Source organism: Solanum dulcamara, chromosome 6 (assembly GCF_947179165.1).
Source record: "Solanum dulcamara chromosome 6, daSolDulc1.2, whole genome shotgun sequence".
Lineage (NCBI taxonomy): Eukaryota > Viridiplantae > Streptophyta > Magnoliopsida > Solanales > Solanaceae > Solanum > Solanum dulcamara.
In genome coordinates, this window is record NC_077242.1 from 27749045 (window position 1) to 27770016 (window position 20972).

The 20972-nt window shown below is 35.8% G+C and overlaps 1 protein-coding gene and 1 pseudogene across 1 annotated transcript; both read right to left on the reverse strand.

Moving 5' to 3' along the window:
- Positions 1 to 1921: 1921 nt before the first annotated feature.
- On the reverse strand, positions 1922 to 6013 carry LOC129893329 (WD repeat-containing protein VIP3-like). The gene is made up of 2 exons (XM_055968837.1): positions 5582 to 6013; positions 1922 to 2813 (listed from the first exon to the last, which is right to left on the reverse strand). Exons 1-2 carry the CDS (start codon positions 5918 to 5920, stop codon positions 2181 to 2183), a joined length of 972 nt encoding a protein of 323 aa, XP_055824812.1. The 5' UTR covers positions 5921 to 6013; the 3' UTR covers positions 1922 to 2180.
- A 628-nt stretch (positions 6014 to 6641) lies between these two features.
- Positions 6642 to 8242, reverse strand: LOC129891722 (uncharacterized; annotated as a pseudogene).
- Positions 8243 to 20972: the final 12730 nt, after the last annotated feature.

The following is a 20972-nucleotide window of genomic DNA, read 5'->3' on the forward strand; positions in this document are numbered from 1 at the left end:
TAAGAAGGTGAGAAAGTAATTCAGAATATTTTTTAAATTCTTTTTCGCGATATTGCTGCTGCAGGAGCATATTCGCAGATGGAAATGTGGAGTATGTCTTTTCAAGTTTATCTTGCTCAGTGATCTCTTCTCCGCATAAATTTAACTGAGCTATAATTTTAAATAAAATAGAATTATATTCAGTTATATTTTTGAAATCCATTAATCTCAGATTTAGCCAATCATGACGAGCTTGTGGAAGCATGACCAACTTCAGGTGGTCATATCTTTCTTTTAAATTTTTCCACAATTTAAGGGGGTCTTTTAATGTAAGATATTGTAATTTTAGCCCCTCGTCAAGATGGTGACGGAGAAATATCATGGCTTTAGCACGGTCTTGATTGGATGCCATATTGTCATCTTTAATGGTGTCTGCTAGACCCATTGATTCTAAATGAATTTCAGCATCAAGTGCCCATGATGAGTAGCCTTTTCCAGAAATATCAAGAGCAGTAAATTCAATTTTGGAAATATTTGCCATTTTATAAAAATAAAATTAAATAAAACTCTTACCACTTTTGTTACCTTGAAAAATTAGCCGGAGCCTCGTGCTGATAACGTGTTTTAAATATACTACCTTGAACAAAATAAGGAAGAGAAAATAAGGGAAAGAGAGAGAAGGATAAATTGAAAGGATAATTGCCGTGTATTGTTTTTCTGTCTATCCATAATTCTTCACATCTTGCCTATATTTATAGGCATATAAAGAAGTAAATACCAAGTGGGCAAGTTGCCCACTTTGAGTGGGGCCCCACTTGGGATTAAGACATCCACCATATCCACTATAATTTAACAATAAGTACTTGCTTTTCATTTCCTTTTATTTGATTCTTATATTAAAAAATATTTTTTTTTCTTTTTTACTTATTCAATTTAACAAATCAAGAGAAATTTATCATTTTCTTTTAATACTATCCTTATCATTAAATGACATAAAATACTGATATTAAAGTTAAATTTTTAAAAGTATAATAAATGAAGTTAATTTAATAAAATAAATCTCTAATAAATATTTTTTTGACCAGAGTGAGTATATAATATTGTTCAAAGTACGTTATTGTATTTATAGAGTAAACTACTGCTAATATATGCAAGTAAAATAGTAGGATATATAAGATATACTACTAGGATGTTGCTTGTACTATGCACGAGTCTAACGTCTTAGCCTGTAAGTTGTATTATGCAAGGAAATGAAAATATGGATAAAGACACAAAAGAGAATAATCAAATACTAATCCTGATGAAAGCTATACATGTTGGAGATGATCATCATCGGTAACAAAAATGACCTATTTAATTAGCCTATAATTGTGATTGTAAAGATCCTATGAAAAGTACAGTAGCCAATATTACAATTTTAAATGGTTAACTTTTTCAATTTCAAGAAATTGAATATGTCAAAAAAGAGAACGACCTTTTTTTGGTATTAACTAGACTATTTAACTAAATATAATTGCAGAATGTGAAACCCATAATTTGTTGTATATAATGAATTTTGAAGAAAGAATATTCAGCAAAAGAACATATATGTTATAGCAATGTTCACAAGAAGGAAGAAATAATATTCAGAGTAAAGAACATATATGATATAGCATCATATTTTATAGCAAAGTAATAAAATAAAACAAATACATCATTAGCAACTCCAACAAATAAAACCCAAGAAAATATTCAAAACTTATTATATCAATCTTTACGTGCGAAACAATTAGATTAGTCAAAACACAATAACTATGGAGAAGTGTTACCCGTATTGCCAAGAAGTTTTCTTTAAAATTGGAAAGAACAAATTATATATCAATCAAGAAAAAAGATTTAAAAAATTGCAAAATTTTGTTGCATAAGAAAGGAATTGGGGGAGAAGAAAGATTAGGGAGCTGTGGACCAACAATTGATTTTGGAGTCTCAATTTGCTTCTCCAAATGACAGCAAATGCATAAATGCTAGTTTTACAATATTAATAAACCTTGACATGTTAGCACATTTCGTTTCACCAGAAACCACCAACTACAAACCGAACTAATGTGTTTCATGGACAATTTACACAATAGCACCAACTGGCTGTGTGTATGATATTCAAATAAAATCTTCTCTGTGTATCCAAGGAATAAAAAGATTGTGCTTTTATCAGCACATGACAATCAGGAGTATTGGTATAAAGATATACTCTTGTCATCAGATACACTGGCAAGGATACAAGACCTAACATCAATCCTTGATGGTGGTCCAAAAGCCACAGACCATACCTGGTCTGTGTGGTTAGTTAATGTCTGCGTAGCTGCTCTCATTTTAAGATCCCACAGCTTAACGGTCTTGTCACTTGAACCTGTTGCAATGGCTGCCCCATCTGGAGAAACATCCACACTCAAGACCCAACTCGCATGACCTGACAAAGATGTGAGCAAAGTCTTTCCCTCAGCATCATACACATGCACATGGCCATCATCTGATGCTGAGAAAAGTATCCTTGAATCATGGAGTGAAGGTGAAAACACAAGAGAGCGCACAGGCATGCAATGGCCTTCCAAGAAGTGGAGGAATTTCGCACGAGCTACATCAAAAACAGAGATTGTTCCATCAACCGAACCACATGCAAGAAGCCTACCATCAGGATTCCATGCAACCGAGAGGACAAATTTCTTGGTGCCACTTTTCTCAGATGGTTGCGAACCTCCTTGACGTGGAATTGACAATGTGGCAACGAGTTGCCACTGAGTGGTGTCCCATAGCTTGACTGATGAACTACCACCTCCAGCTGCTGCCAAAGTGCTACCCTGAAAAGTGTGGAGAACTATAATGCGTCTGCCTAAAATTGATCAGAGAAATGAAAAAGTAAAAATCTACAAAAATGTTTGTTGTATAACCTTGAGCACATGACAATGAGTCAAGTAGCACACCCAGGGAGAGAAAGAAATCCCTATTTATGATGAACACAAAACTGAAGACAAACAAGAGAAAAAAATAAGGAAATAGGATGAACGAAAAATATTTTGCGAGCCCCTTCATGAACCAAGGAAAAGAACCAATCACTGTAGCCGTTACACTACCAGAAAACATATTAAAACATAAAACAACAAATTTCTGCATCTTTCACTTCCAAGTAAATAAGTTACAAAGATCACAACAATTCATTATCAAGAAATATAAAATATTCCATAGGCAACATCAGTCTTACCTCTTCTCTCAGTGAAGTCTAACAACTATCATACACAATTGCATAAACGAATCAAAAAGATGATTATAATTCAGTACTGTTCCAAGTATGAACAAAATCTTAGGCACCTCACTACGTTGCAAAACCATATATCCAAAACCACCAAGATATTTTTAAAATACATTGATGACAAAACAGCACATCAACTCTTTGGTGAGAATTTTTATTAATATCTAGCACTTGATTTAATAGATATACTCTTCATTTCAACGTCAAGTGCTAGACCTGCACTATATTCATGCTAGGAAACCACTCTGAGAAGACTTCGATCAAACTGTTTTATGCTAAGTAACCTATTCTCAGGAAGGGCTTTGGTTCCTAGATCTTTTTAAGAGATCGAGCCTTTTTTAAAGGTAAGAGTTATCCAAGATACTTCATTTTAGTTCCATCCATGCAACTGACTATTCATAAAATATCGCATTTGCAGCAATGATGAATTTAGCAACCAGTGAGCCTCATTAGGTGATAAATTTAAGAACAGTTATTTCTATTCTAAAATCATGATAGTGAAGGAAAAATATATGATGTGATGTTGACTCCAGGTATTCTAAAGTGAAGGTGGCAAGGCATTCAACTATCAGACCTAACTTTTCACGCTAAATCCTCAACACAAGATCCTTGTAGCAATGCAAGATAGATGAAGTAAAACCATTAGCTACTAACTCTTCTAATCCCATCTGGTTGCTCCTAATGCCAAGTTATTATCATCTTTGTTTTGCAAATCAGTAAAAACAATTTCTAACTTCAACTAGTGAAAAGGATTTGATTTCGTTATATTATGAGTATGTTTGGTATGGAGGATAATATTTTCTAAGTTTTCCATGTTTGGTTGATCAAAATTTTTGAACATCATCTTCAGAAAATAATTTCCTTGAAAATGAGGAAAATGACATCCCTAGTGAAAGCAGGAAAAACAAATTCCATAAGTGGCCTGCCACTCCTCACACCCTACATCCCATCTCCCACATCCACAACTCCCACTTCCACACCCCTACCCCACACATCCACCTCTCCTACTCCCCTATCCCACCCACATAGTCTTTGCCTAGAACATATATATATACACTGTTGGGACAATTTTTTCAGCTTACCAAAATAAGTAAGAAAATAATTTATTTTTAAGGAAACCATTATTCTTCCTACCGAACACACCCTATATAACTAGTAACTTAACAAATTAACCTTTCAAGACAGTTGTTCATTGATTATTCATTTGCTAGGTATATTAATCACAACTCTAGAAGCCTATCCTTAGGAAAGAACAGAAGTTACAGAACCTTAAAACTCATTCCTTCCCCATAAACCAAAGCTATAATCCACTTTTACTGGTCATTTCTTACCAAATCTCAACTCCTCGGACAAACATTACTTGCTACTTAAAAAGCAAACCGTATTTCCTGACAAAAATAAAAATGAAAAAATTAAGGAAAATTATCCCGCTGCCAGTGAGAATTAAAGTAGACAAAATGTCCTAACTAAACAAGGTGAAGAATCAGAATATTATTGGGCTACACCTTGAAGATTCCACAAGTACAAAGAAAAAAGGAATTGGATCCATCTTCTTGCTTATTTGATTTTTCACTATATTAGCATTACCATTTGTAATATCATCATAGAGTTTAATCATAAAATATTTACTTCTATCTTCATCTACTTCTTCTTCTTTTTTATATGCATCTTAAGAGAATTTTTTCTGCCTCAATAGGATTAGAAAGGTAAGACCTAGTCCGCTTGTAGTACTCTTTACTTTGAGATTTACTTTTATTTGCTCCTCCTTCTGTCCCAATTAAGTGTCTTACATCCCTTTTTGGCCTGTAGAAGAAAGAGTGGCTTTTTTTTTCTTTATTTAGTAAGTTTTTCAATTCCAACCTTCTACATGGCAAGTTTATAAGACCACAACTTTATAGGATTTCTATAATTTAAGATTACAAGATTCAAAAGTTTCTCTTTGTTTCTTAAACTTCGTATCCAGTTAGTTAAATTGGAAAGGAGGGAGTAATAGAAAACTAGCCCTAGGAACTGGTACTGGATTCGCTCAAGAAAAATAAATAGAATGAACAGATTTGTTGAGCAAGATTCCAAATTTACAATAGAGAACAAGCTTCCAGTTTTCTGCCTCAGTATTCTAAATAAGACATAAATAGGTATATGGATAAAAGTTGAACAATTTGCCCACATTTATAGACAGCCGAAAAAGATTAAGCTTGTACTTCTTCTTTTGGTATGATCATGATATCTCTTTAACTCATTTACTAGACATAAAACAGCATCGCTATTAGAACGCAAAAACAATTTAATTTTTCAAAAAAAAGGAAATTTGTTCCTTACATCGGGACTAAATTGCAATTGCCAGACTTCAGATGGAGGAGCTTCGAGAGTGGCGATGGTGTTATTAGTATCAACCTCAAACACTCGAATGAAGCTGTCTATAGAAGCAGAGGCGGCAATTCTCTGATTCGGATGAGCAGTGACTGATACAACGCCGAGGCAATGACCGGTGTTTGTGTGAAGGCAGGTGAGTTTGGTGGGGTCCCATAACCTAACAGTTTCATCAAGTCCTCCGGTGAGAAGTAGCGCCGGTTTATCGCTGTCCGATCGGACCCACGTTGCTGTCCAAAGTGAGTCTTCGTGCGCGTTTTGGATACTGTCTAGTGAAGCTAGTTTCATGGTGATCCCCTATGATTAAACCCTAGAACATTGAAGGTCTCTGTTGTCACTTTCTCTGATAAGGGAAATCTATTTTGCGGAGGCACCCTTCAAATTTCAATAATTACATATTTCCTAAAAAATATTTTCTTCCAAAATAAATTGATTTTCCACTATTTATTTATAGCAGTTAATGTCTCTTTCTTTCCATACTATTCTACCATGACTTTCTCACTTTTGTTATTCTTTGTTTTTATCTTGTTTTCAATATGCTTGTCCCTATCTGACCTTTTATCTTGTTTTTCTCTCTTGAGCTGAGGATCTTTCGAAAACAGTCATCCTACCTTTCAAGGTGAGGGTTAGGTCTGAGTACACTCTACCTTCCTCAAACCCCACATGGTGGGATTATACTAAATTTGTTGTTGTTGTTGTTAGTGAGCGGAAAACATTTTTTAATGTTTGGTTGATGAGTAAGAAAATCTTTTTAGGAAAATAGATTCTTATGCTCTTCCACCCACTTCCCTCCACAAAATCCTAATATTTTTCTATGCTTCCCTCACCCGCCCAAATAGTAAGTTTTCCAAACGTATCATAATAATATAATTCTAAATACTTTTTCTCAACACTGCCTTGGGCATACAAAATTCTTGCAGTAAACTAATAGTATTAAGTCCTCTTGCAGTAAATTAATAGTAGTAGAAGATATACTATCTAGATATGTTCTTCCGCCCACTTGTGTATTCTATTTACGTTGCCGCTTGAATCATTCCAATCACACCTTACGGAGATTTTAATTTTCCGCCATGAATGCCTTAGTTAAAGAATCACTTTACACCAAATAATCAAAAGCATCACCTAAGAACTCTTCCTCATAACCTTCCATTGCCATAATTTCTTCGTACAACCTTGCTATATCAAAGCGACTATCAACTATTTTAGTTATTACCGCTGCCACTTCTCTAAGTTTTGTTGAAATATCACCGACTACATCTTGCACATCAGAAGAACGATTTCTTTTACGATTTGACTTGACTTGAGAAGTTTCACTCACATCTTGCACATCCTTCTCCTTGGATGGTCCTCCAATATCATCATCATTACCTTTCTTTAAACTACAATCCAAGTCTATATCTTCAAACGACTTGGCACAATCACCCCTAGATCAATCATTCCCACACACAAGAGACATTTCTTCAAACATATCAATCTTCTTATTGATGAATTTATCATGATTAGAATGTGCCTACAATATAAATGACAAAAAATGGTATTAAACAATAGCAACTTATAAAGTAAAAATGCTCGGATTATATGATTTGTTTGATGTTCAACCAATACTATGAATCTAGCTAGCAACCAATACTACGAAAGGGCAATATATTTACATGATCTTGATTTTCTACAATTTTTGCATCATCAGACATCAGCAAATGCTCACCCTTCAGAACTCTTCAAGCTTTGGATTTCTATTGGTTTATAAACTTCTCCTGAATCAAAAAACACTGGAGTTCTTCCTCTCATAAAGGTGGAGTCTTAATTAGGCTTGGAGTGTGTTTCTCCTTTCCAGATTCTGATGTCTAGTGACTGAGCCTCCAGATACCAAATGCTTTACACATACGTCTAGCATGAAAAGCTCTTAAGAATTACTAAAGTCTTGGACTAGTCATAAATAATGCTTTCTGAACCAAGACTGATGTGTACACAATTAACTATCTTTTTGAATGATTCTTCGAGTATGCATTGAAGTTTATGATGATTAGGAACAACTATTTCATTGAAAAGAAAAAAGTGACAATTTTAACAACCAATACTAAAACAAGACAAACCCAATATACAGAGCTCATCTACAAAGCATTTAGCGTTCCAGTGATGTGCGAAGAGATACATCCATAGAGAGTATCAAAGTTAAACAAGATAATATGGTGAATCCAAGAAATCAAATTCGAAACTTCTAAATTATTTTCACTATTTCAAACTAAAAGACTTCCTTCAAAGCATATAACCACAAAGTTTAACCATTACTTTGAGAATCTACTATTGAATTAGAGTTTGTGACAACTTTACCTGAATATGTATTAGCATACACTCTGGGACTGGCAGTAAACATCTTCAAGGCTTCATCCCATTCAAGACCACTTTTGTTTAATAGAGTTTGCACTTTATTTCATGTATTTCTTAGCGTTTTAAGATGGTTCTACACATGCTTAGGTGAACAATCCATTTCGAAACACGATTGAATGAGATAGTCTTAAACTAATTAGTTGATTTGTTTTCCTGCTTCACTTCATCAGCTAGGATCTCCAACATCAAATATTCCATTGCCTTTGACCACCTAAATTGCTTCTCTCCATTTATTCCATTATTTATTGTTACAGGAAACATTCAAACATAAGAAGGTTGACTTCACACAAGCATATAAGAGGTGAAATCATAACTAGGCAAGCCTCTTTGGAACACAATTAAACAACTAAGGCAAATAATGAAATAATAGTCGATTTAACAATAATTTGTAGTCCAAACAAGGTTTCCATTACTAGGATTAGATTCTTAATACACTAAATTGTCCTATTCCTCCTCTTGTCATAATTTGTGAACATAGCATGAGCAATGTCATCTCTTTTTGACGACCATTCTCTAGCTTCTTCACGTCTCACTCTTTGGAATTGATAGCTTTGACTCCCTTGAGAACTTTGAGTAATTTAAAGGTTGAATTTGTGGTTCCACATCTACTTCTTGAATTACCATGTCATTAAACTCCAAATCAATAATGTGATTATGTAAAATACATGTAATGACCTTGAGGATGATTTTTAAATTTTTTTGCAAAATACGCGTGAACAGTAACTTTTTGGGAAGAAAATGCCCCTTTCTTCCAATTTCAATATTTTCATCATTTGTTTGAGTTCTTAAACTCCTTGAGGTGATTTGAGAAGAAAATTTTAAGGCAAAGTGTTAGGTAAGTGATTTTTGACCTAAAACCTTTCCTTTTCATTAAGTTTTTGATGATTTTAACCCCTAAAGTTTAGTTTCAAACCCCAAAAATCTTTGTTTCTTCCCTAATTCAAATTTAAGGAAAATGGTGATTTCTAACTCGTTTTGAGCTCTATTTTTATGGATTTTTCAACCATGAGTTACTTATTACAAGTAGAATGTGATTGTTCAATAAATTTTCAGATTTGACCTTTTTGAGAAATAATTAATTTTTGGACCATTTTACCCCCGGTTCCGAAACCTATCAATATGGGTGTCATTGGACTCCTTGTAATGTGTATGTTTTATTGTTGATAGTGGATTGTCAGTCCGGGCATTGAATTCGAGAGTTGCTTGTTCGGTGGAGGTATTCGAGTATGGTTTCAGCAATTGAGATAGATTTGACTATCCTTCTTTGAGATTGAGATGGGGTAATTAGTCATTCATATGTTATAGACTTCGGGATGAGGTTTTAATATGAGTTGAGAATGTTATATATATATATATATTATGATGCCGTGTGAGGGCTTATTTATTAATGTGTTGCCGTGTGGGGGTTTATCTATATTACATAGCTTGTGTGGGGGCCTTATCTGTTATCTTATTTGTTTTGAGAGCATGTGATTCATGATTTGCCTAAGATAAAGGCTTGAGTATATTATTTGACTTGTGATGCCCGCCTGAGGGGTTGAGTTGGAGGTTTTGAGCATGCTTGAGTATTGAAATATTATTGAGAAATAGGTGAATATTTAAATGGAAGTATTTCCTTCCCATTACTATTTATTGAGGGTGAATATTATGTGTAGGTTAAGTTTTGAGAAGTTTGAACCTTGTACCACATATGAGTTGAATATTACTTCGATGCCATATGTGTTTTGATGCATTCATCCTCATTCATCATGTCATGAAATATGGAAAGTTGAGAAATATGGAAAAAAATTTTGAGAAAGAAAATGAAACACCTTTAAACCTTTGTATCTTGAGTTCGTGACTGAGGTAGTTTTCTGGCAGGGTAGTGGATGCATTGTGATCCCAACCTTTGTATCTTGAGTTCCTAATCGAAGCAGTTTTCCAGCAGGATAATGGATGCATTGTGATCCCTTGACCACGAGGAGGTGTCAAGGATAATGAGATATTGTGATTGAGGTATATGGTCTGCGAGACCCCCATGGGTCCTATTTGGTAGCACAGCTCGACAGATGTATACGACAGATTGTGCGACAGTCTTGATTCCACTGTACCACCATATTATTATATCATCATATTACATTGCATTGCATTGATATCTATGCTACTTGAATTATCTGATTAATTGTGATTATGAGCTGTTATTACGGGTCTACTTTACTCGCGCCATTATATATATAAACTAGCGGCACCGATGCCGAAGTGGGACTTTTTTGTATGCATATGGAAGCGTTCCTTAGTTTATTTTATATGTTTGATTAATTTCTTATACGCAGTCAGCTAAAACCTACTGAGTACATGCTAAAATCTACTGAGTACATGTGAATTGTACTCACCCCCACTTCTGTATCCCTTTTTGATGTAGATACTAGTTGGGGTACCTCACGTGGCAGTTGATATTCTAGCAGATTGTGTATTCTCAGATTAGTGGTGAGGTCCCAAAATTCGGATCGTCACTAGTTTATCCTTATTTTTCAATCTTTTGTATTATTTAGAGACTGATGTTGTATCTTTAGATTCGAACCTTGTATTAGATGCTCTTTATACTTATGATACCAGGTTTTGAGATAATTTTCTCTTTATTATTTTTCTTTTTATTTAAATTGTGGCATCACTTTCCTCTTTGGGAGTCTTGTATGAGTTTTATTTTTAGGGTTACACATCAGATTGGGTTTTGACATATGTGCCATAATGACCTCAATTTTTGGGTCATGACAAATTGGTATCAGAGCACTAGATTTATCGATCTCATAAGTTAAAGAGTAGGGTATCTAGTAGAGTCTTGTGGATCGGTACGTAGACGTCCATACTTATCTTTGAGAGGCTACAAGATACTTAATAGGAAGATTTCCTTCTTTTTACTCTATTCGTGTAATTTATTCATATCAAGTATTGTATACCTCTGATCTATTCCTTCTGTATAAATTGTAAGGACTAGAGCCACAATTACTTAGGGTGAGGCTGCACCTGCTGCCCGAGCCCTAGTACACGGGCGAGGTAGAGGACATGGTGGAGTCAGGGGATGAGGACGAGCGAGGGAAGCAACACCTGCTCATGGACGAGCTAGAGAGCCATCACTTGAGCCCATGTATGAGTATGAGGATGACTTAGAGTAGAAGAGTGAGGAACAGAGGCCATCCCAGCCTCTTATGGTTCCCGATAGTGCTCTGATGCTTCAGGAGCTACTGGTTCGATTATTGGCTAGACTGGATGGTGCTACTACCTCTGGTATTCTTCCTGGTACTGTAGGTTCTCCTATTATAGTTGGTGCTACACCACCAATTCAGGGGCCTAGTATAGGATTTCATACTCATGGTTCTTCTTTAGTGCCTTCTATTGCACCTCCGAGATTTGCAGCTCCGCCAGTTTCTGCTAGTGCTACCATGTTGATAGTTGAGCAGAAAAGCTTTTAGAGGTTTGTTCGATTGGTGCCTCCAAGGTTTGATGGTACAGCCGGAGAGAAAGCCTATGACTTTTTGACTGAGTGCCAAGACAGGTTGTTTAACCTAGGCATCTTAGAGGCACATGGAGTAGCTTACACTTCATATTAATTTGTGGGAGTAGCCAAGGAGTGGTGGAGGTCTGTTCTTGCCCGTGGACCTATTGGTTCTCCTATGATAAGTTGGGAACGGTTTATTGAGATATTCCTTGAGACATTTATGCCTTATAGCCTCCGTGATCAGCGCAAGGATGGGTTTGGCAGACTAGAGTAAGGCTCCCTATCTGTATCTGAGTACGAGACTCGCTTTTATGAGTTATCTCGTTATGCTATGTCGAGTATTCCCACTGAGTTCGAGCGGATTCGTAAGCTAGTGAAGGGATTCGTCGGTTATCTCTAGGAGGCTACAGCCTTTCTTGTACTATTTGGAGGTATATTTCAGAGTATAATTGATCATGCCAAGATGATAGAGAGTATCCGACGTGTTAGACAGGGCGGGGCCAAGAGGTTCCGTCAATAGGGTCAGTTCAACAGTCATTCCTCCTAGGGTAGAGAATATTCGGGTTCAAGAACCCATGGTTATCAGGGCAAACCGGTCTAAGCAGCTATTCAGGGTTCTTCGGGCTCCGGAGGCCATTTTAACACTTCTGGTTATCCCCTACGGGGTTCAGGTCCTCGAGATTGTTATGTGTGTGATGAGTTTGGGCATAAGGCCCAAGATTTCCCCAAACGTGCTCTTTCTACTAGACGGTCTAGGGCACCAGTTGTTCGTTCTACAGATGCTCCAGCTATTCGGGGTTCTTTGCAGAATACTAGAGGTGGCACCTATGGTGCTAAGGGTGGAGCACGAGGTGGTGCTCGAGGTGGTTCGCAGGCTAAAGGTGACCGTCAGTTATGCTATGCTATACCGGGTAGATATGAGGCAGAAGCCTCTGATGCAGTTATTACATGTATTGTTCCAGTTTGCCATCATTCTGCTTTAGTATTATTTGACCCAGGGTCTACCTATTCTTATGTGTCGACTTATTTCGATGTGGGTATTGATTATGTAAGTGAGTCCCTTATTGTGCCTATTACTATTTCTACCCCAGTAGGTGAATCTTTAGTGGTGGATCGAGTATACAAGGGATGTTTGGTGATATTTTCGGGTAGAGAGACCCGTGCAGACTTGATTGTATTAGACATGCTTGATTTTGATGTGATACTGGATATGGATTGGTTATCTCCTTATCATGCTATATTAGATTGTTATGCAAAGACCGTGACCTTAGCTTATCCCGGTTTACTTAGCATGGTATGAAAGGATAATCCGAGTTCGTATCCTAAGGGGGTGATATCTTATATTCGTGCTCGTTGCTTAATGGATAAGGGTTGTTTGTCTTATTTGGCTCATGTACATGATCTCACTACAGAGTCATCTCCTATAGAGACTATGAGGGTGGTGAGAGAGTTTATGGATGTATTTTCTACAAACTTGCTGGGAGTTCCTCCTGACCGTGATATCGATTTTGTGATTGATTTGGAGCCTAACACTAAACCCATCTTTATTTCTCCTTATCGGATGGCTCCGACAGAATTAAAAGAGTTAAAAGAATAATTGGAAGATTTATTGAAGAAGGGGTTTATTAGACCTAGTATATCACAGTGGCGTGCACTGGTTTTATTTGTGAAGAAGAAAGATGGTACTATGAGGATGTGTATTGACTATCGACAGTTGAACAAAGTCACTATAAAGAACAAGTATTCTCTCCCTCGCATAAATGATTTATTTGACTAACTTCAGGGTGCATCAGTGTTCTCAAAGATTGATTTGAGGTTGAGGTACCATCAGTTGAGAGTTCAGGAATCTGATATCCTGAAGACTGCATTCAGGACTCGTTATGGGCATTATGAGTTTGTGGTTATGTCCTTCGGGTTGACTAATGCCCCGGCTGCTTTTATGGAGTTGATAAACCAGGTATTTTAACCTTATTTGGACTCATTTGTGATCGTGTTTATTGATGACATCTTGGTTTATTCCAAGAATGAGGTGGTTCATGTTAGGCACCTGAGGACAGTCCTTCAGAGATTGAGAGAGGAGAAGTTATATGCAAAATTCTCTAAATATGAGTTTTGGCTTGAGTCCGTGACATTCTTGGGTCATATAGTGACCAAGGATGGTATTATGGTTGATCCAGCCAAAGTTGCAGTGGTTCGTGATTGGGTTAGGCCTACTTTGGTTACTGAGATTCGGAGTTTTATTGGGTTGGCAGGCTACTATCGTCAGTTTGTTCAAGGATTCTCTTCTATTGCAGCCCCATTGACTAGGCTAACTCAAAAGACCGTGGCATTTCTGTGGACTGATGAGTGTGAGGCGAGCTTTTAAAAGCTCAAGGAATTATTGACTTCAGCACCTATTCTAGCTTTACCCGAGGAGAGTGTGACATTTATTATGTTTTGTGATGCTTTGGAAGTCGGCTTGGGTGGTGTATTGATGCAAAAAGGTAGAGTTATAGCTTATGCTTCTCAACAGTTGAAGGTACATGAGAAGAACTATCCTACCCATGACTTAGAATTAGCAGCGGTGGTGTTTGTTCTGAAGTTGTGGAGGCATCATCTCTATGGAGTGCATTGTGAGGTCTATACTGACCACCGTAGCCTTAAGTATATCTTTTCTCAGCTGAATCTGAACATGCGGCAGCGTAGGTGGTTAGAGTTATTGAAAGACTATGATATCACCATACTTTATCATCTAGGCAAAGCTAATGTGGTAGTAGATGCCCTGAGTCGCAAATCAGTTAGCATGGGTAGTTTGGCCTTCCTTAAGGCTGTTGAGAGGCCTTTGGCGTTGGAGGTTCAGTCATTGGCTAGACAGTTGGTCCAACTTGATATTTCTACACATCATGGTATTTTGGCCTTTGTGGAGGCTAGGTCTACTTTGATGGACCAGATTCGTACACACCAGTTTAAAGATGACAAGTTGAGGGCCATTCGAGACAAAGTGTTGAGTGGTGAAGCAAAATCAGCCTCTCTTGATCCGGAAGGAGTTTTGAGGATTAATGGTCGCATTTGTGTGCCCAAGGTGAGTGAATGGGTACGTATGATATTAGAGGAGGCTTATTGTTCCAAATATTCGATTCACCCGAGAGTGGCAAAGATGTTTCATGACTTGAAACAACACTATTGGTGGTGTGGCATGAAGAGAGACATTATTGATTTTGTGGCTAAGTGTCTAAATTGCCAACAAGTGAAGTATGAGCATCAGAAACCGGGTGGTCCTATGCAAAGGATGCCTATTTCCGAGTGGAAATGGGAGCGTATCACTATGGACTTTGTGTCTGGATTACTCATGGCATTGGGTAAGTATGACTCTATTTGGGTGATTGTGGATCGATTGACCAAATCAACCCATTTCCTTCCGGTGAAGACTAGCTACAATGCGGATCAGTTAGCTAGGATCTATCTTCGTGAGATTGTTAGGCTGCATGGGGTGCCTATCTCTATTGTGTCAGATTGGGGTTTAGTGTTCACCTCTCACTTTTGGGAGGCATTACAGCGTGGTTTGGGTACGCGGATAGAGATGAGTTCAGCATTTTATCCCCAAACTGATGGTTAGTCCAAGCGGACTATTCAGGTGTTAGAGGATACGCTTAGGGCCTATGTGATTGATTTTGGTGCCCGATGGGACCAACACTTGCCCTTAGCAGAGTTTGCCCATAATAACAGTTATCACTCTAGCATTCAGATAGCACCATTTGAGGCATTGTATGGTCGTAGGTATCGATCACCCATTGGATGGTTTGATTCTGTTGCGGTTGATACATTGGATACTGACTTACTTAAGGATGATGTGGAGCGGGTACGTTTGATTCAGGGTCGACTATTGACAGCTCAGAGTCGTCAGAAGAGTTATGCTGACAAGAGGGTTCGTCCCTTAGAGTTTATGGTGGGTGATTGTGTGTGGCTTAAAATATCGCCCATTCTCTAGCTTTTTCACGTCTCACTCTTTGGAATTGATAGCTTTGACTCCCTTGAGAACTTTGAGTAATTTAAAGGTTGAATTTGTGGTTCCACATCTACTTCTTGAATTACCATGTCATTAAACTCCAAATCAATAATGTGATTATGTAAAATACATGTAATGACCTTGAGGATGATTTTTAAATTTTTTTGCAAAACACGCGTGAACAGTAACACGCGTGAACAGTAACTTTTTGGGAAGAAAATGCCCCTTTCTTCCAATTTCAATATTTTCATCATTTGTTTGAGTTCTTGAACTCCTTGAGATGATTTGAGAAGAGATTTTTAAGGCAAAGTGTTGGGTAAGTGATTTTTGACCTAAAATCTTTCCTTTTCATTAAGTTTTTGATGATTTTAACCCCTAAAGTTTAGTTTCAAACCCCAAAAATCTTTGTTTCTTTCCTAATTCGAATTTAAGGAAAATGGTGATTTCTAACTCGTTTTGAGCTCTGTTTTTATGGGTTTTTCAACCATGAGTTTCTTATTACAAGTAGAATGTGATTGTTCAATAAATTTCCAGATTTGACCTTTTTTGGAAATAATTAATTTTTGGACCATTTTACCCCGGTTTCAAAACCTATCAATATGGGTGTCATTGGACTCCTTGTGATATGTATGTTTTATTGTTGATAGTGGGTTGTCAGTCTGAGAATTAAATTCGAGAGTTGTTTGTTCGGTGGAGGTGTTCGAGTGCGGTTTCGGCAATTGAGGTAGGTTTGGCTATCCTTCTTTGAGATTGAGATGGGGTAATTAGTCATTCATATGTTATTGACTTCGAGATGGGGTTTTAGTATGAGTTGAGAATGTTATATATATATATTATGATGCCGTGTGAGGGCTTATTTATTAATATGTTGCCGTGTGGGGGTTTATCTATATTACATAGCCTGTGTGGGGGCCTTATTTGTTATCTTATTTGTTTTGAGAGCATGTGATTCATGATTTGCCTAAGATAAAGGCTTGAGTATATTATTTGACTTGTGATGCCCGCCTGAGGGGTTGAGTTGGGGGTTTTGAGCATGCTTGAGTATTGAAATATCATTGAGAAATGGGTGAATATTTAAATGGAAGTATTTCCTTCTCATTACTATTTATAAGGTGAATATCATGTGTAGATTAAGTTTTGAGAAGTTTGAACCTTGTACCACATATGAGTTGAATATTACTTCGATGCCATGTGTGTTTTGATGCATTCATCCTCATTCATCATGTCATGAAACATGGGAAGTTGAGAAATATGGAATCTTTTTTGAGAAAGAAAATGAAACACGTTTAAACCTTTGTATCTTGAGTCCCTGATCGATGTAGTTTTCCGGCAGGGTAGTGGATGCAATGTGATCCCAACCTTTGTATATTGAGTCCCTGAGCGAAGCGGTTTTCCGGCAGGGTAGTGGATGCATTGTGATCCCTTGACCACGAGGAGGTGTCAAGAATAATGAGATATTGTGATTGAGGTATATGGTCCGCGAGACCCCCATGGGTCCTGCTTGGTAGCACAGTTGGGCAGGTGTATACGACAGGCTGTGCGACAGTCTTGATTCCACCGTACCACCACATCATTGCATTATCATATTGCATTGCATTGCATTGATATCTGTGCTGCTTGAATTATCTGATTAATTGTGATTATGAGTTGTTATCACAGGTCTATTTTACTCGCGCCACTATATATATAAACTGGCGGCACCGATGCCGAAGTGGGACTTTTCTGTATGCATGTGAAAGCGTTCCTTAGTTTATTTTATAGGTTTGATTAATTTCTTATACCCAGTCAGCTAAAACCTATTGAGTACATGTGAATTGTACTCACCCCTACTTCTGTATCCTTTTTTGATGCAGATACTAGTCAGAGTACCTCACGTGGCAGTTTATATTCTAGCAGATTGTGTATTCTCAGATTAGTGGTGAGGTCCCAGAATTTGGATCGTCACTAGTTTATTCTTATTTTTCAGTCTTTTGTATCATTCAGAGACTTATGTTGTATCTTCAGATTCGAACCTTGTATTAGATTCTCTTTATACTTATGACACCAGGTTTTGAGGTAATTTTCTCTTTATTATTTTTCTTTTTATTTAAATTATGGCATCACTTTCCTCTTTGAGAATCTTGTATGAGTTTTATTTTTAGGGTTACACATCAAATTAGATTTTGAGATGTGTGCCATAATGACCTTGATTTTTGGATCATGACAATACATGACGCTAATACCACATTCACTTGAGTATTCAAGTCCCAAAAAGGTTCATTATCAATCGCACAAAATCATCTCTTGAGAATAGCAAAGGCATGTTCAACCGAGGATCTCAATGATGCATGACTAAGATTGAATAAATTTTTTTCATTTTGGAGAGGACGATCACTATACTCTTGTAAGTGATAGAGTACTCCGTGATAAAGAGGAATAAATCCCTAACAAAGTCTATATCTCCCATCTCTAAGATAATATTTATCTACAAAGCAAGAATAAAGTTAATTAATATACATTGTTCACCCACTTCTTTCGATAAATTATTTTAGATTGAATAAGATACCTTGAGGGATTTGCAACACCTGTGGTCTCTCCAATGCATCATTTAATATGCGAGAGTCATGTGCGGATCCTTCCCAACTAGCAAGTGCATAGGTGAATTTCAAATTAAAGTTGATGGCAACCAATACATTTTGTGTTGTTGTGCCTTTTCGACAACAAAATCTATTTTGTTGTTCAACAGGAACAAATGCAAGCACGTGATTGCTATCTATTGCTCCTACACAGTTCTATATACAACTTAAGACTATTTTTCATTAAATGAATTAATTTTAAACTTTTAGTATGTCACTTACAGCAAGCCATGGATAATACCAATAATTATTCCTCATCTCTGGTTGAATATTACCATCTGGTGATTTTATTAGGATTGGATAGAGCTTCAAAACTACTTGAAGTACCATGTGGAAGCATCGATGAGTAGACTCAATTGACCAATAGAAGTGTGATCCAATCTTGCGAAACTGTTCATTAAAACCAATGATCTCTAAAAGTATTAATACTTGTTCTTGAACAAACATATTTTTGATTGAACACAACAAATTATTTCTTCTAAGAGCATTGCATATTTCATAAAACACATGCTTGCTCATCCTTATCTGGCCTATACAATGAACATCACTTCTATTCAAAATACTATTCATGTAAAATTCTCTTTCTTGATCTTTATTAGTACAAGGTTCTCTAGGAATACTTCTTTGATTTTTGAGGCTACATTAATTCAACCCTGAATGTTAAAACGAATGCAGCTACAACTCCAACTATTGCATCATCTTCATCTTTGTTTAGCAAATTCATCTGTTGCAATGACTAATGTAATTACATTTATGATAAAACAAAGAAAAAGAACCTAATAAGAAAATCTGCCAAGGCATAAAATAATGGTTGATCAATTTTGAGGAAATCACTTAATTTTTTATGGCTGATCACTTCTTGATTTATGCCTCTTGATCCTTGCAAGGATGCTCCATCATATAAATCAATATTCAACTATAGCATTATCCATACCAAAACCAACTAAGAATGAGCATGCCTATCCTTCAAATTACCCAATTACTCTTTTCAATTTTCCCTTAAAATACACAAACTAAAAACTAAAATCCTATTTCAGATATGCATATCTCTGCCTCAATAATCAAAGAGTGAACAAATAACATTGCACACAGAGACAATCAAATATACTTAAGCCAAATTCCAGAAAAACATAGAACAATCGAAAGCAAAAGGCCACAATTTCGATAAGAAAAAGGTTGCAATTCATAGATTTACAAAAAGTAACAAAAATACTCAATAACAAATCAAATTCAAATCACATGAAAAAGAGATTCACAATAAAAAAAACTGCAAAACTATAATTATTGAAAGCATACCTTTGAAATTCTTGCCGAAATAGCAATGAGAACAACGATGGAAAACCCTAGAATTGGAGAGAAACAATGATGGCGAAAAGATGAAATTCAGAACTATTGAGCAAGGAGTTGCGTTTGAGGGTGGGCTAGGCCGGGGGAGGGGAGAGAGTAATATATTCTCTTCTGTAGCGCCTAGAATTATTGTCCAAAAAATATTTTTTTCGCGTCTATGACGCCTAGAATTTTAATTCGAAAAATATTTTTCCTTAACTCATTATGAAAGTCACTTTCCACTAGTTTTAGGAAAACAAATTGCTTTGAAAAATATTTTCTCAAAATTTTAGAACAACCAAATAAGAGAAAATAGGAAAATATTTTCCTCCATACAAAACACACCCTTATTCTTATTTTCTTAGTAATATGTTTTTAGGTGAAATGGTCTAGTGGACTCCTATACTTGTATGCTTTTTATATTTTTGAACTCTTTTCCTTAACCCCTTATCAATTGCACCCTTAAACTCATCCGAACACAATATTTAATTTTTTTGACTATCAGTTATTCGTGTACCACAAACATTAGCACATAATATTAAAAATAAGGAAAAGATTCAAAAATGTCCTTAATGTATTAGAAATGGTTCAGAATTGCCCTTCTTCCATCTATTGGATTAAATTTGTCCTTCCTTCCACCTTTTGGGTCAAAAATGTCATTAACATCTTAGAAATGGTTTAAAAATGTCCTTCTTCCACCTATTGGATCAAAAATGCCCTTATCCTATTAGTAATAGTTTAAATTTGTCCTTCCCTTTAACTATTAGATAAAAAATTCCCTTAACATATTATAAATGACTCAAAAATTTACTAATTCTAATTATATATGTCAATAATTTTTTTAATAGTACTTTGACAATTATTTAATTTTTTTTATTTGTATTTATTTTTGAAAAATTCTTGCTTATATGTCTTACCTAATAGAAGTCTTTGCTTCAAATAAAATATATGAACTAACGTGTGAATTAACCCGAATGTATATTGTATAAAAATGTTGTCTTAGTCACGGAGAAGAGGAGTTTCATTATGTATGCCCATAAAAAGATTTAAAAAATCCTGAGTGTAAATACAGTATCAGTTAACATAGTTTATACAAAAATTTCAACAGTTTTAAAAGACTAAAATTGTTAGACAATGGAAAAAATATATAATTAAGATGCTAATAGAAGTAAAATAAATTAAAAAGTTGAGTTTTAATTTGTTCAAATTTGAAGGCTAAAATAAATTTTTAAAAATATTTTGATGTTATAAAAATATTATATTTATTGATAAAATATATTAAGATCGCACGAAATGAGGGCATATTAAATAGTATTTAATATTTGATAAATATACTTTTAGAAGAATGGATAATTTGAATAATTTATAATAGGTTAAGGACATTTTTGATCCACTAGGTGGAAGGACATTTTTGATCCAATAGATGGAAGGACAGAATTTCTGAACCATTTTTAATACGTTAAGGATATTTTTGAACCTTTTCCATAAAAATAATTGTAAGATAACACATGAAAAATAATGTGGGTATAGTCTTAAAAAAACCAAAACATT

Coding starts and splice junctions, on each gene's coding strand:
- LOC129893329 (XM_055968837.1), bottom strand. CDS start 5,920: ATGAAACTAGCTTCACTAGACAGTATCCAAAACGCGCACGAAGACTCA. Junction 2,814..5,581: donor AATTGCAATTTAGTCCCGAT/GTAAGGAACAAA, acceptor CACACTTTTCAG/GGTAGCACTTTGGCAGCAGC.